General features: G+C 54.3%; 5 protein-coding genes across 5 annotated transcripts; 3 read left to right on the forward strand and 2 right to left on the reverse strand.

Annotated features, from left to right (window-relative positions):
• Nucleotides 1–668: 668 nt before the first annotated feature.
• Nucleotides 669–1,943, reverse strand: HEM13 (coproporphyrinogen oxidase; the record flags this gene model as incomplete). Its single annotated transcript, XM_083195515.1, has 2 exons — nucleotides 669–1,688; nucleotides 1,743–1,943. The coding sequence occupies 2 exons, from the start codon at nucleotides 1,941–1,943 to the stop codon at nucleotides 669–671; spliced, it is 1,221 nt and encodes a 406-aa protein (XP_083048531.1).
• A 1,104-nt stretch (nucleotides 1,944–3,047) lies between these two features.
• On the forward strand, nucleotides 3,048–3,635 carry ATG8 (ubiquitin-like protein ATG8; the record flags this gene model as incomplete). The annotated part of the gene is made up of 3 exons (XM_083195516.1): nucleotides 3,048–3,137; nucleotides 3,306–3,523; nucleotides 3,587–3,635. 3 exons carry the CDS (start codon nucleotides 3,048–3,050, stop codon nucleotides 3,633–3,635), a joined length of 357 nt encoding a protein of 118 aa, XP_083048532.1.
• Nucleotides 3,636–6,919: 3,284 nt separating this feature from the next.
• Nucleotides 6,920–9,040, forward strand: PRM1 (pheromone-regulated protein PRM1; the record flags this gene model as incomplete). The annotated part of the gene is made up of 1 exon (XM_083195517.1): nucleotides 6,920–9,040. The coding sequence occupies one exon, from the start codon at nucleotides 6,920–6,922 to the stop codon at nucleotides 9,038–9,040; it is 2,121 nt and encodes a 706-aa protein (XP_083048533.1).
• A 1,209-nt stretch (nucleotides 9,041–10,249) lies between these two features.
• Nucleotides 10,250–12,658, forward strand: TRP3_1 (tryptophan synthase TRP5; the record flags this gene model as incomplete). Its single annotated transcript, XM_083195518.1, has 5 exons — nucleotides 10,250–10,297; nucleotides 10,365–10,452; nucleotides 10,515–10,818; nucleotides 10,877–11,798; nucleotides 11,855–12,658. 5 exons carry the CDS (start codon nucleotides 10,250–10,252, stop codon nucleotides 12,656–12,658), a joined length of 2,166 nt encoding a protein of 721 aa, XP_083048534.1.
• A 166-nt stretch (nucleotides 12,659–12,824) lies between these two features.
• ACO1O0_006123 (mitochondrial 54S ribosomal protein bL28m) lies at nucleotides 12,825–13,679 on the reverse strand (the record flags this gene model as incomplete). Its single annotated transcript, XM_083195519.1, has 1 exon — nucleotides 12,825–13,679. The coding sequence occupies one exon, from the start codon at nucleotides 13,677–13,679 to the stop codon at nucleotides 12,825–12,827; it is 855 nt and encodes a 284-aa protein (XP_083048535.1).
• Between the last annotated feature and the right edge of the window lie 90 nt (nucleotides 13,680–13,769).

Raw genomic sequence — 13,769 nt, forward strand, 5'->3', positions numbered from 1 at the left:
TTCCGCCGGCGATCTTTTCGCCGGAAAAGAGTCAAGCGCGAAGCTTGAGCAAGAGCAGTTCCACGCTTTCGGACGTACAACATAGCTTCGCGATTTGGACGCTACGTCCTGGTTACGGCGCCTAAACGTGGTGCCCAAGGACTTGACGATGTAGAGTTGTAGTGCCGTCTCCTCGACGGGTCTAGGATCAGAGGATTTGATGCCGGTGACGAGTCGGCGGTCCAGCAGGTCGAGCGCTGGGAGAAGTAGGCTTGGGAAGAGGACGTGAAGGGTGAGTAGGAGCTGTCGCCGGTCTAAAGGGATGAGGTGGGCTTCTTCCTCTGCGGGCGATCGTCGTCCAGATGAGAGGCTTTCTATGAGAGATGTGAGGAATTGGCGATGAGATGGGAGACTCTGCATATTGATTCGGGCTCCATGTCTGGAGTTTACTGATGTTGTCGAATGATGAAAGGCGAGGGATCCTATACCCCTCGTTGATGGCTACCTTAGGTGCCGCCGCCTAATGAAATTCGCAGCTCTAGCTCCGCCGTAGGCATAAGAGACCATGTCCCGTAGAATTGATGTTACATATACGCCATCAAAAACACACATAAATTTTAGTTCAAATACTGATATACCTGATCTTACAGCAACTATTCTTACAATCTCGCAACCGAGCGCATCCCTCTCTAAACCCACTCCTTGGGCTCCTTGAGCACATCCACAAGACGCTGTTCCCTGCTCTTAGGCTCGGGCTCGTACATATATTTCCACGAAGCAGTCAGAGGGAGGCTCATGAGAATGCTCTCGACACGAGACCCGGGTGTGTTCAGGCCAAAGGCTGTGCCGCGGTCGTGCACAAGGTTGAACTCAACGTACTTGCCACGGCGAATCTGCTGCCACATTTTCTCCTTCTCATTGAATGGCATGTCCTTCCGGCGCTCAATGATGGGCACGTATGAGGGGAGGAAAGACTTGAGGCAGTCTTGGATGAAGGCAAAAGTGTTCTCCTGGTCGTGGCTGGACTCGTCGAGGTCATCGAAGAAGATGCCGCCGACTCCGCGGCACTCACCGCGGTGTTTGTTGTAGAAGTACTCGTCACACCACTTCTTGAAGCGCGGGTAGTAGTCCTTGTCGTGGGCATCGCAAGACTCCTTGAGCGTCTTGTGGAAGTGGATGGCATCCTCGTCAAACAAGTACGAGGGCGTCAGGTCGCTACCACCGCCGAACCACCAAGTCTGAGACGTGCCATCAGGGTTGGCCGTTTCGAAATAGCGGTAATTTAAGTGCACGGTGGGCGCCATGGGGTTATAAGGGTGCAGGACCATGCTCAGACCAGCGGCGAAGAAATCGAGGGATTCGACTTCGGGGTCCAGGCCCTTGTGGTTGGCACGCATCTTGGCAATGGCTGGCTTCGGGAGCGAGCCGTAGACGACGCTGACGCCCACGCCGGCCTTCTCGAAGACGTTTCCTTCCTGGAGAACGCAGGTGATACCGCCGCCGCCATCCTTGCGCTCCCACTCGTCCTTGCGGAACTTCTTGCCGTCGATTCTCTCCAGCTCCTTGACAATGATCTGCTGCTGCTCCTTGATGAACTTTTCCATCCGAAGGCGCATGGGCGAGTCGTCGCTGATTGCTACTTCGCGCTTCGTCTGGGCGTCTTTCTCGGCGAGTGTCGCGGCATCAAGTTTCGCAGGGTTTTCGACGGCCTAGATAGGGTGTGAGCATTCGGTCCTGGGCAGATCCATGACAGACAGCAATACCGTGTAGTAGGCGAACGGGGCGGCAATGCCCACGGCCACCGCCGCGCTGAGCAGCGAGAGCTGCCATGAGCGATTGGAAGATTGGGCGACACCGGATCTTGTCCCAAAGGACCTGGCCGCATTCAATTGGCGGGCTGGCGACTGAGTCGAGAGCTGACGGAGTCGCGCCGCGAGGCGCTGGGTTTGTCGTCTTGCAACCATTGCAGACGCTGTGAAGAACTAGGGGGCAAGGACAAAGATTGAGTAGATGATGGCGTTTGCTAGAGTGGCTCAATCATCGACGTGCGGTTGCTTGCCTATAAAAGGGAAGACGGTTGATCTGGACCATAACACGTAGCCAAGTCTTACGATGAGCGGAGGGAACCGGAGAATCTAGCTACAGAGGTAGGCCCCGGTGTTGGAGCTCGAGTCACGAATGGCCTGCGTCGGCGAAAGGCCGGCCGGAGGTGGGGACTTAACATCGTACCAGTATTGGGGCAACCTGAGCACCGTTACGGACAACATCAGGTGATCGGCCGAGTCTCGGTTGTTCGGCCGCATTCTGACCAGAGGATAATTTTTGAAGGGGTTTCCTCACCCTAGGATCAATTTGGCGCTTTCCCCAGGTTAATAAGAGTCTGAGAAGTCGGGCACCGAATTGATTTGTGAGGTGCGCTTCACCGACATGTCGTTGGGAGCTAATGTAAGGTGCTAGGTCGTTAAGAACTAGTCATTCTTTTCGGATGGCCCGGCAAACGCAGGGACCTAGGTCACCATTATCATTTCAAATGCGATAAAATCTGGAGGGATCATGGATGAGTTGATTGCTTCCGCCACATGAACGACCCCGTGATGACAATCTGGGCGTCAGTCTGCCTGCTGATAGGGGACAGTGTGACGATGGGCTTCGGACTTACCCCGCCACACTTATTCACCTCTGGCACAGTGTGGGTATCCGAAAGCGGATTAGCGGTAGAACCCCGCCTCGTCATGCCGCAACACATGATGGGCCGTGAGTCTGTGACTGCCTGCTGGAGGTGCTCCTGCCCGAGTGACTGAGAGCCCCAAGCCAGCTCAGCTGCCTGCCGTCACCGTGTGCATCCCCCATCATCAAGGTGCCTAGGTAACCTACCTCTCCCCACCGCCGATTTGCCCGAGGGCGCGCAGTCACACACCTCAGCACCTCTTCCGCCACAGGCCTCGAACACCCAACTCTCCTCCTTCAACCTCAGCACCCGTTTTATCAGCAAACACACTACAACCGTCTCGGCGCACATTTCGCGCAGAATCGAATCCTACCCATCGATCGCTCATCTATCCGTCATCATGCGCAGCAAGTTCAAGGACGAGCACCCCTTCGAGAAGCGCAAGGCTGAAGCCGAGCGTATCCGCCAGAAGTACTCTGATCGCATTCCCGTAAGTGACGATGGCATGCCTGCACCTGACCCTTACCTAGATCGATGGCGGCCCTCTGCATCTGTGATTTATTTCATTCTGTCGGATGGAGCTGACGGGACGCTACCCGCTACCCCTCTCACGGTTTTCGCCCGCTGTTGATTTGTCGCTGACAATTTGGACACGTAGGTCATCTGCGAGAAGGTTGAGAAGAGCGACATCGCGACCATCGATAAGAAGAAGTATCTTGTGCCGTCGGACCTGACCGTCGGCCAGTTTGTCTACGTCATTCGCAAGAGGATCAAGCTCTCTCCCGAGAAGGCCATCTTCATCTTTGTCGATGAGGTCCTTCCTCCTACAGCGGCTCTCATGAGTAGCATTTATGAAGAGCACAAGGACGAGGATGGGTGGGTTGCGAACCTCAATTTCGTGTCATGTTCCTTTAGATACTAACACTTCTCCCCCTCCAGATTCCTCTACATCACTTATTCCGGCGAGAATACCTTCGGCAGCGCCTAAGTGACGAAGCGAGCATGTTACGCCTCGCGACTACCCGACAAGATTGATGACGGCGTTTGGTTCGTGCTTGGGTGACTCTTTTTTTTCTTGCAGAAGGGTCTTGGACTTTGCGATACTATGATGCGGATTTAGGGAAACAACTCGGAAGGAATATACCTCGCCCCCTTCTTGCAGATCCGCCTATGGTGATATAGTGGCGAGTTAATGTGAGCAGGACGGCTCCTTCTCCTACCGAAGTGTGTGAGCCTGAAGAGATTGGATCATTCGCGAGAGATGTGGTGCATGTTGTTAATGGCATGTAATCATGATGCTCGTTAGTGTCTCTGGTGCCTACGTCGTCCTCGAGTCTCTGTTTGTTATCGACTCATGCTTTACGAATTGGGAAGGGTTTGGTCGTTTGAGTCGATAGCAGAGGTACACGGTATGACCATTTTTCCATGCCAATAATGTAAATCATAGAGGTTGTGCCTAAGCCCTGTAGCTCCTAGTGCTACGAGTATTTGAGAATAGTACGTAGATCTGGGTATTGCCATGCCGTTCCCCAGTTGTGTCGCAGATGTGCTGGGCTTGGGCGGGTGTGCTTGCTTGGAACCCGTATGAACATTCGTTTATCTCAAATCTAGGATCGCGACATGCTCCCATCGTGAACCGGTAAGTGTTTATGTGTCTGCATGGGTTTCTTAAGGTTGTTCTGCCATCACTTACGAGAGACAGTTGCGTGTCCCCGACAAACCATACCCTATACACATCTAAATTGGGAGCATTTGTTGAGGAAGTTTCTTCGATAAAAATGGAACGCTAAGTCATGCCATACAGGCCTCTATAATTCCTGAGGTATTCTTATGATGACACTAGAGGGGTTGGTGGTAGGAGCTGGTGGCTGTGATCTGTGAATCCATCTTGGCTGGTCCGTCCGAGTCTCAGTAATATTTCAGCAAGCTAATACTTGCTCCCAGTTGGTTCAGAGATCAGAATGAGCAATTCCAGGATGAGTATTCGTATACAGAGACGGGTCTACTTAAGCGCCTGATGAGGCTTTGTTTGCTCACGGTTCCTAAAACGTGTTTCTGTGAGCGCCGGCTGTGGCAGCAGTGATTGACAGCCAATGAATCCGTGTCTCACAGACCATTTTCAAACACAGCCATGCTCAAGCCCGTCTACTAAGGATGCAAGCCCACAACTTTGCACCCTAGTCTCCCGTTTAGTAGCACTCTATTGTCGCGTCCTGCGTGTCTCTTTCTTAAGTTAGTATTAGAAGCGATACTACTACTACGAGTACGTAAGGTACGGTCGGGATGCTGTCGGGTTCTAATGTGTGTATCGTACACTCTGTAGTGGGGTTTGGACGGGAGTAACTGACGTCAGAGTGTAGCAAAGGCGGTAAGAGCTGCCGCGCCAAAGCGAAGTTGACGGGCACCTGGCTTGACTGAGAACATGAATGATGGCTCGAGTAAAGCCACAAGATAATGCCTTGGCAAACACCCAAGGTAATGCCTGCTCGTAGAGAAAATCTCTGGTCATAAAAGAGGCACGAAAACCTGTTTGTTGCCCTGATTTCCAGTTGCTTCAATGTTTGATGAGGTGCCGTCGGCGGCTATTGGCGGGGACGAGCTTGGGGCAAGGCCGAAAGGGTCCTGACTGGCTTTGACTACCTTGGCCTCTGATTGGCCTCTGATTCGAACGCCCAGGGCACCCCACCGCCAGTCTAGGCGACGATCTCTGGGACAGGTGTACGAGTATCTTTTGAGCACCCGAATCGTCCTCCATCAACACCCTGACTAATACTGTCTCGGCAGTAACGCCGTCATAGAAACTTTAAGTGACTTGTACCATTAAAAAGAGAAGCCGCGGTTCGGAGCCTCCACCTTAGTCTCAACGCCATACTTACGACAAGGCACGTAGCAAAGACAAAGCTTTGGCCATTGATCGATTATACATACTGGAATTACCTTGGCCCTCAACCCCGGCATCTCAACGCTAGAGTTTCCCCATGAAATAAAGCAAATTAATACATTATATACTAATACCTTACTCGCGAGCATAAGGTACGAATATAAGTACTCGTACGGAGTACCTCGCAGCCAGTCGAAGTCGTTTACAGTGGCTCTTAACGGCGCTACGGCTAAGAGAGTACTAGTGCCGGTGGGGCGGGTGCCGAAAGAGAGCCTCTGGGACTGGCGCGCTTCTTTCTCAGTTCAGGCTTCACCACCAAAGGGAACTCGATCACCATGCCACAGTCCATGTCCTTATGTACACGGCAAGCCTATGTCGTCAGACTACATTGCCCAAATTGGACGTCACCATCCCTACTGTTCAGCACCATAAAACGGCGAGCTTGGTCGTCGCCCTCCGGACGCTGAAGAGCTGGAAAGATGGGCACCTTCTACAGTCTTGCTCCAGGGTGTACCCCTTGCACAATTAGAAGTCAGGCTCAATACTAGTCTGGTGCAAAAATCTCTCGTGGACAGGTATTGCCTGATTATCTCCAGTATTTGCCCTATTCGTTTGGCGGTTAGCTATTGTCGATGACTACTAGCTTTGACTATTGTGCAAGTCAACAAGAATAGGAGCGATTCTTTTCAAGTGACAGCTCTCCACCCAACAATACAACCACCTCGCGATACCCGTTTCAAAACGGGCCTCAACCTCCCTCTCTCTGGTCAGGCGACTGATAGAAACAAAAACACTCTCTTGGCTTTGTTAACGCCGGCCGCGAGGAGGCCCTGGGCTGTCTTTGTGCAGAGTCGTTGACTGGCTGTCGCGTCGCCGCTCGGCCAGAGCTCAGCGCTTAGCAACACTCCCCAGCCACCGAAAAGCGCCGACCAAGGGAAAGCGTTTGACAGGCGTCTCTAGAGTGGAGAGGGGTCCCGTGGTTGGAGAGCTGTTTCATTCACTGCAGAGTGACTCAGGTGAGCCTTTTGCGTGCCTCTTTCAGTGTTTCCTTATAGACTCTCATTGTCCGCCGACCCCCATTCATACCCCCCTTCTGATTGTTCACCTTCAACAAAAGATCACCTATTCAAAGCACCACGGACCCATAATACGGCCCCCGTTTTCAGATAGAGAGACGCTTTCCTTTGTCGTTTCTTTTTCTTTTTTTTCCTTGCTGTTATTGTTGCCCACATCTGTCTGTTCAGCTTCTCTCGCATGACCCTCGATCCCCTCACTAATACCGTTCCTCCCCCATCGACCTTGTCCCGCCGGCCGAGACCTTTTCTTTTCCCGTTTCTCGTCTCTATTTTTTTTTTTTTTTTTACGTACTTTACGAGGCAGGAGATACCAACATGGATAGATTCAAGAAGTTTTCCTCACGGAATCGTGACGGCGCCACAACCTACCCCGATGTCCCCGACTCTCTCAGGTCCGACTCCATCGAGATGTCGGACATCCGCAAAATACAACAGGCGCGGGCAAACGCAGCGCCGTATCTCACGCCCTATCTTGGCCTTCGATCCCGCCTCTCCCAGATATGGATCAACCGCTGGACCATCCTCCTCTTGCTCGTTCTCGTCCGAGTAGTCTTGCTCATAGCTCAGCTCAACGACAATGTCGGTGACGCAAAGTCCAAAGCACTGTCGGCTTGCACCAAGGTCGAGGACGTGGGAAGCGCCATGGCGTCCATGCCTCACTACCTGTCCCTTGGTGTCAATGACATGGCGGCCACAGGCATTGAGAAGGCTGTCAGTGCCATGGTTTTCACTATCGACCTCATCCTCCAGGGTGTCGAGGGCATGATCTTCTTCTTCATCAACTTCCTCATCGGGACGTACGTGTGTCTTCTCACTGCTCTCGTCAAGGGTAGCTTGGAAGCCGTCGCCTCCGTCACCGAGGATGTCGGCAAGGTCATCAACAAACTCATCGGTGAAGCCACCAAAGAGATCTCAGATATCTCTGGTGATCTTCAGAAGGGAATCAACGACGCCATTGATGGGGTTCAGGACCTCTTCAGCCCCGGATCTGACGGGCCGGATGTCGACTTCTCCGGCCCCATTGACAAGCTCAAGGATTTTGACATCGACGCCGGTGACTTTGCCAAGGACATTCGGGCACTTAATGACAAGATCCCCGATTTTGATGAGGTAAAGGACCTGACCAAGGAGGCTATTTCGATTCCTTTCGACTTTGTCCGCAAGGCTCTCAACGAAAGCTATGGCAACTACAAGTTTGATCGCGATGTCTTCCCCCTGGCCCAGAAGGAGTCAATGACCTTTTGCTCCGAGAATGACACGCTGAACAACTTCTTTGAGGGTCTCTATGAACTCATCGAAAAGGCTCGAATTATCTTCATCGTTGTCCTCTCGCTCTTAGCTGTCGGAGTCATGGCGCCTATGGCCTGGTTTGAGATCAAGAGATGGCGGCGGTACCAAAAGCACGCGCGCCTCATTGAGCGGAACTACTACGACTCGATGGACGTTGTCTACATCGCCTCACGACCCATGACATCAAGCGTGGGAATCAAGCTCAGTTCCCGTTTCGCTGGCAAGCGGCAGATCCTTACCCGCTGGTGCATCGCCTACGCCACGTCACCGGCCGCCCTCTTTGTCCTGTCTCTCGCTCTGGCGGGTTTCTTCTCCTGCCTTTGCCAGGTCATCCTCCTTCGAGCTGTCCAGAATGAAGTTCCCGCGCTGGCCGAGCAAGTCGGAGAATTTGCCGACGATGTCGTCGGCAGCCTCAATTCTGTGTCGGAACAGTGGGCACTAGACGCCAATGGGGTCATTACCAACCTGAATGATGATATCAATGGGGATGTTCTATCCTACGTCCGGAACGCGACAGACTCGGTCAATGATACACTCACCACTTTCATGGATACCATGGATGATGGCCTCGAGACTGTCTTTAAAGACACAATCCTTATTGATCCCATCAAAGCGGTGGTCCGGTGTGTCATTGGGATCAAGATCGAGAGCGTGCAAAAGGGTCTCACGTGGGTCCATGACCATGCCAAGGTTACCCTACCACTCTTTGCCAACGACACGTTTAGTCTAGGGGCCAAGGACTCCCTGGATGACGACTCGAGCCTTAACACATTCCTGGCCTCTCCGTCTTCCGGAACCACTGACGAAGTGTCCGGAGCCGTCGAGAAGGTCGTCAACTGGCTCCATAACAATATCATCCTCGAGGCCCTCATATCCACAGGGATTCTCCTCGTGTATGTCATTGTCGTTCTTATGGGCGTCACACGCACCCTCGCCGCCATGGCCATCCCGGATAAGACCCGTGCGGAGGGCGGACCCATGGGGTTCACAGGTGAGGCTCGCTCACCTCCTCAGGCCTGGGGTGGAGATAGCAAACTATCAAACTACGGCGGTGAGGCGCATGTTGAGAATGGCTCCTACGCAAGTGGCGAGAAGATGTCGGGCGGGATAGGTGCACACCAGAGGAACCCCCCGGAATACAGCTAGTTCGAGGAAATGGCCTTTTCTTTTTGGTCGGTGAAAGGGGGGGAAAGGGAAAACACCAAAAACAACGCCTCTTTTTCTGCGCAACATCGTTCGGCCTGGCTGGACCTGGGCCGAGAGCTTTTCTTGCTGCGGAGCTAAGGGATGAAATGTGATATGGCCTTACGGAAATATAGAAGGAGTTGGGATTATTTGATAGCTGGCCCCCCCCCGGGGGGGGGGGTTTCGTTTTTTCTTTTTGATTTGTTCTGGTCAAACTTGAGCGTTGTTTCAGGGGGTCCGGGTAGGGACAAGATACCATATGGTTTTAGTTTTGGATTCTCGATGAGAGTTTAGTCGAGTCTGACCGAGTCACAAACTGCACAAATTGGCAAGAGTTTAGTAGTCTTGAGCGGCTAGGTTGTCTACCCGCTAGCTCCATATTGGAATACTCTGAATAAAGCAATTGGCTATAGCTGGCGCCCCTCGATGTCGTCGTGATGATCCCCTCGAGGATATTTAGGTGACTTCCGAAACGACTTGAGTGAGCTGCTTTATAATACTTTAGGAGTCAGAGAATGGCAACTCTATTCGGGTTGTTACTCTGTACTGAAACTGTGAGTCTTTGTTTCATTCGAAAATCTTTCCAGTACTAGTAGCAGTATGATGTATGAGCAGCTTCTCTCCGTCTCACCTACATGATGCAATACATAGTATGCACGTTACTCAATAGTTTACGCGTACCGTGGACTCCGTGCTGCGGATGGACTCGTTTTGGTGGTAGCTCGAGGCCGGTATCCGCATTGGGCAATTCCGTTTGTGGGCTGCAGGTGTCGTGCATAAGCCCCATTGAGCGCCGCCGCCCACCGGTCGCGGAGGTTGCGGAGATTTACCGGGTTTACAAGGACTACTACTATTACGTACCTAACAATAATAGTCTAACACTGGCTGTCACCTACGGAGTAAGCACCTCAGAGGCTGGACGTCGGGTGGGGCGCGGGGTTCTCTGCCCACCGTGAGCCTGTGGTGACTGAGTGACTGACACTGGACGATTGAGCACCTATTAGTGGCGGTGCGCTGTGACGGGAGTCGGGACACAGGCGGCGAAATTTCCACCGACTGACTCGATTCTCCCCAACTCTGTCCCATCTCTATAAAGAATTGAGCTGCCGCTCTACCCCGTCTTGGTCCAATCCTACAGCATCTACACACGGTTGACCTTTCAGAGACATCATGGAGGCCATCAAGCAAACATTTCAGCGCTGCAAGGCGCAGAACAGGGTGAGTTGGCCGACCACGACCCGGCTCGATGCCCCGCCATGCCCGAGACTGACAACCAGGCCTTCAGAGTGCGCTGGTGACGTACGTCACGGCCGGCTTCCCTCGCCCCCAGGATACCCCCGAGATCCTCCTGGCTATGGAGAGGGGAGGAGCTGGTATGTTTTGGACCTGCACCCTTTTGTTGTGGCCGGACGTCCTTGTTGACGAGAACTCTCAGATATCATCGAGCTCGGCGCCCCCTTCACCGACCCCATTGCCGATGGGCCGACCATTCAGACGGCCAATACCATCGCCCTAGAGAATGGTGTCACCATTGAATCGACCCTTGGCATGATCAAGGAGGCCAGGAGCCGCGGCCTCAAGGCCCCCGTCATGCTCATGGGCTACTACAACCCCCTCCTGAGCTACGGCGAGGAGCGCCTGCTCCGGGACTGCCAGAGCTCCGGCGTCAACGGCTTTATTGTCGTCGATCTCCCCCCTGAGGAGGCTATCTCTTTCCGCAAGCTGTGCACCAAGGGAGGGTAAGCTGTCTCCCGTAATCGCGTGACAGATGACGTAAAAGCTAACACTCCATGACAGGCTGTCATATGTCCCCTTGATCGCCCCCGCAACATCCGATACCCGCATGAAGATTCTCTGCCAGCTTGCCGATTCTTTCATCTACGTTGTCTCGAGACAGGGTGTCACCGGTGCCCTAGGAACCCTCAACGCCAACCTGCCCGAGCTCCTCGAACGAGTTAAGAAGTATAGCGGAAACAAGCCCGCCGCCGTTGGTTTCGGTGTCAGCACCCGCGACCACTTCCTGAGCGTTGCATCGATTGCGGACGGTGTCGTCGTCGGTAGCCAGATTGTGTCGACAGTTCAGAAGGCCCAGGAGGGTCAGGCATACAACGATGTGGAGAAGTTCTGCTCGTACCTCTGCGGCCGCGACGCTGCGACCGTGAACGCGAACACTCACGAGGTCGGCGTTGTTGAGACCTTGGCCGCGGCCAGGGAGCCGAGTGGGCAGAATGTGACTGTCAACAAGATCATCACTGATGCGGACCGAATTAGTGCTGAGGAGGACAGCGATCTTGTTGCCCAGCTGGCTGCGCTCCACGGCAAGATCCCCGACCGCTTTGGCGAGTATGGTGGCCAGTATGTGCCCGAGAGCTTGATGGACTGCCTGTCTCAGCTAGAGGATGGATTCAACAAGATCAAGGACGACCAGGCCTTCTGGGAGGAGTACCGGTCGTACTACGACTACATGGGACGCCCTGGAAAACTCCATCTCGCTGAGCGCCTGACCGAGCACGCCGGCGGTGCCAACATCTGGCTCAAGCGTGAGGACCTCAACCACACCGGTAGTCACAAGATCAACAATGCCCTCGGACAGTTGCTGCTGGCCCGGAGACTGGGCAAGACCAAGATCATTGCCGAGACAGGAGCTGGTCAGCATGGTGTCGCCACCGCCACTGTTTGCGCCAAGTTTGGCATGGAGTGCACCATCTACATGGGAGCTGTAAGTTCTCTGCCATCTCTCTATCCTAGTACCCCATTCGCTGACCCCTTTATCAGGAGGACGTTCGCCGCCAAGCTCTCAATGTCTTCCGTATCCGACTTCTCGGAGCCAAGGTTGTTGCCGTCGAGGCTGGCAGCAAGACTCTTCGGGACGCCGTCAACGAAGCGCTCCGGGCCTGGGTGACCGAGCTCGATACGACTCACTACATCATTGGGTCGGCCATTGGCCCTCACCCCTTCCCCACCATCGTGCGGACGTTCCAGTCCGTTATTGGCGAGGAGACGAAGAAGCAGCTCATGGAGAAGCGTGGCAAGCTGCCCGATGCCGTCGTCGCTTGCGTAGGTGGCGGCAGCAATGCTGTTGGCATGTTCTACCCCTTTTCCAACGACCCTAGCGTCAAGCTCCTCGGTGTTGAGGCCGGAGGCGACGGTGTCGAGACGGAGCGTCACAGCGCAACCCTGTCCAGTGGTTCCAAGGGTGTCCTGCACGGCGTGCGGACGTACGTGCTTCAGGATGAGCACGGCCAGATCCAGAACACTCATTCCGTCTCCGCTGGTCTTGACTACCCTGGTGTTGGCCCGGAGCTGAGCTGCTGGAAGGACAAGGAGCGTGCTAAGTTTGTCGCTGCTACCGACGCCCAGGCCTTCCTTGGATTTCGCCTGATGAGCCAGCTGGAGGGCATCATCCCCGCGCTGGAGACTGCGCACGGTATCTACGGCGCCATTGAGCTGGCCAAGACGATGAAGAAGGGCGAGGATATTGTCATCTGCGTCAGCGGCAGAGGCGACAAGGATGTGCAGAGCGTGGCCGACGAGCTGCCCAAGCTTGGGCCGCAGATCGGATGGGACTTGAGATTTTAGATGATTTTCGGGCATATAGAAATGGCGTGATGGTACACAAGGTAAAATGGCCTCAATTTTGTTAAAAAAAATCCAAAGCGATAAATGGAAAGACAAATGTTCATTATAGACACATGGGTACACTTTTGCTGTTATACAACATTGATATGATACACGGGGCTTCCCTCTATGCCTGAACGCCCTCCTTTTCCGTCTTGGCCTTGGCCTCCTTGGTGTCCTCTAGGTTCTCGATGAACTCGGCCTCGTTCTCCTCAAAGTGCTTGAGGAGCTCCGCCTCCATCTCAGGCGTCAGCTCCTCCACTCCCTCGACATCTTCGAGCCCCTCGTCGCCCAGCGTGAACGCCTCAGCCAGGTGCAGCTCCGCTAGCGTCTCGCGGCTCTTCAAGCTCAGCTTGCCGGGCGTCGCGTGGTCGAGGGCATACTGCACAATGTCATCCCTGTCCTCAACCTCCCTGGGCTCCAGCCCCAGCCTCACGCGCTCCTCGTTGAGCCGCTCCTGCACGGCGCGCGACTGCATCAGCAGCCACCGCAGGTTCCACCCACCGGGCCCCAGCTCCTTGACGCGCGCCGGCTTGTCCTTGAGGATGTAGTTCTCGAGCCCGCCCTCGCGCTTGATGGACTTGAGGACGCGCATCGTCAGGCGGGTCTTGACCTTGGCGCCGAGCGCCTCGGAGTAGTACACCTTGACGTGGACGTTGGGCCGCCAGAAGCGCTGCGTCTTAACATTGTGAGCCTCGGAGACATTGTTGCCGAAGCGGATGCGGGCGTTGCCGTAGAGGCCCTTGTTGGACTGCTTGTAGACGCGGCGCTCGCCGTAGGGATAGGGCGGGATGATGTTCTTGGGGAGGCGTGACGGCTGGATGGTCTTGGTCTGGAGGCGGGAGGTCGTGGTGAAGCTTCGAGCAGAGGGCTGATGTTGTGGCTGCTGCGTCAGGCGCTGGCAGAGGGTTCTAGGCGTCGAGCATGACGATTTGGATGTCGCCGTCAGGGAGACGGATCTTAGAGGGTTGAAGGACGGCATGGTGGGTCTGCCTTTTGGTCGCCGTCAGAGTTTTATCGTCGAATTTCGGTTATAATCGAGGCATTGGCGAGGCGGCGATCCGCAGGCACC

Source organism: Amphichorda felina, assembly GCF_050947745.1.
Source record: "Amphichorda felina strain 45539 chromosome Unknown scaffold_6, whole genome shotgun sequence".
NCBI lineage: Eukaryota > Fungi > Ascomycota > Sordariomycetes > Hypocreales > Bionectriaceae > Amphichorda > Amphichorda felina.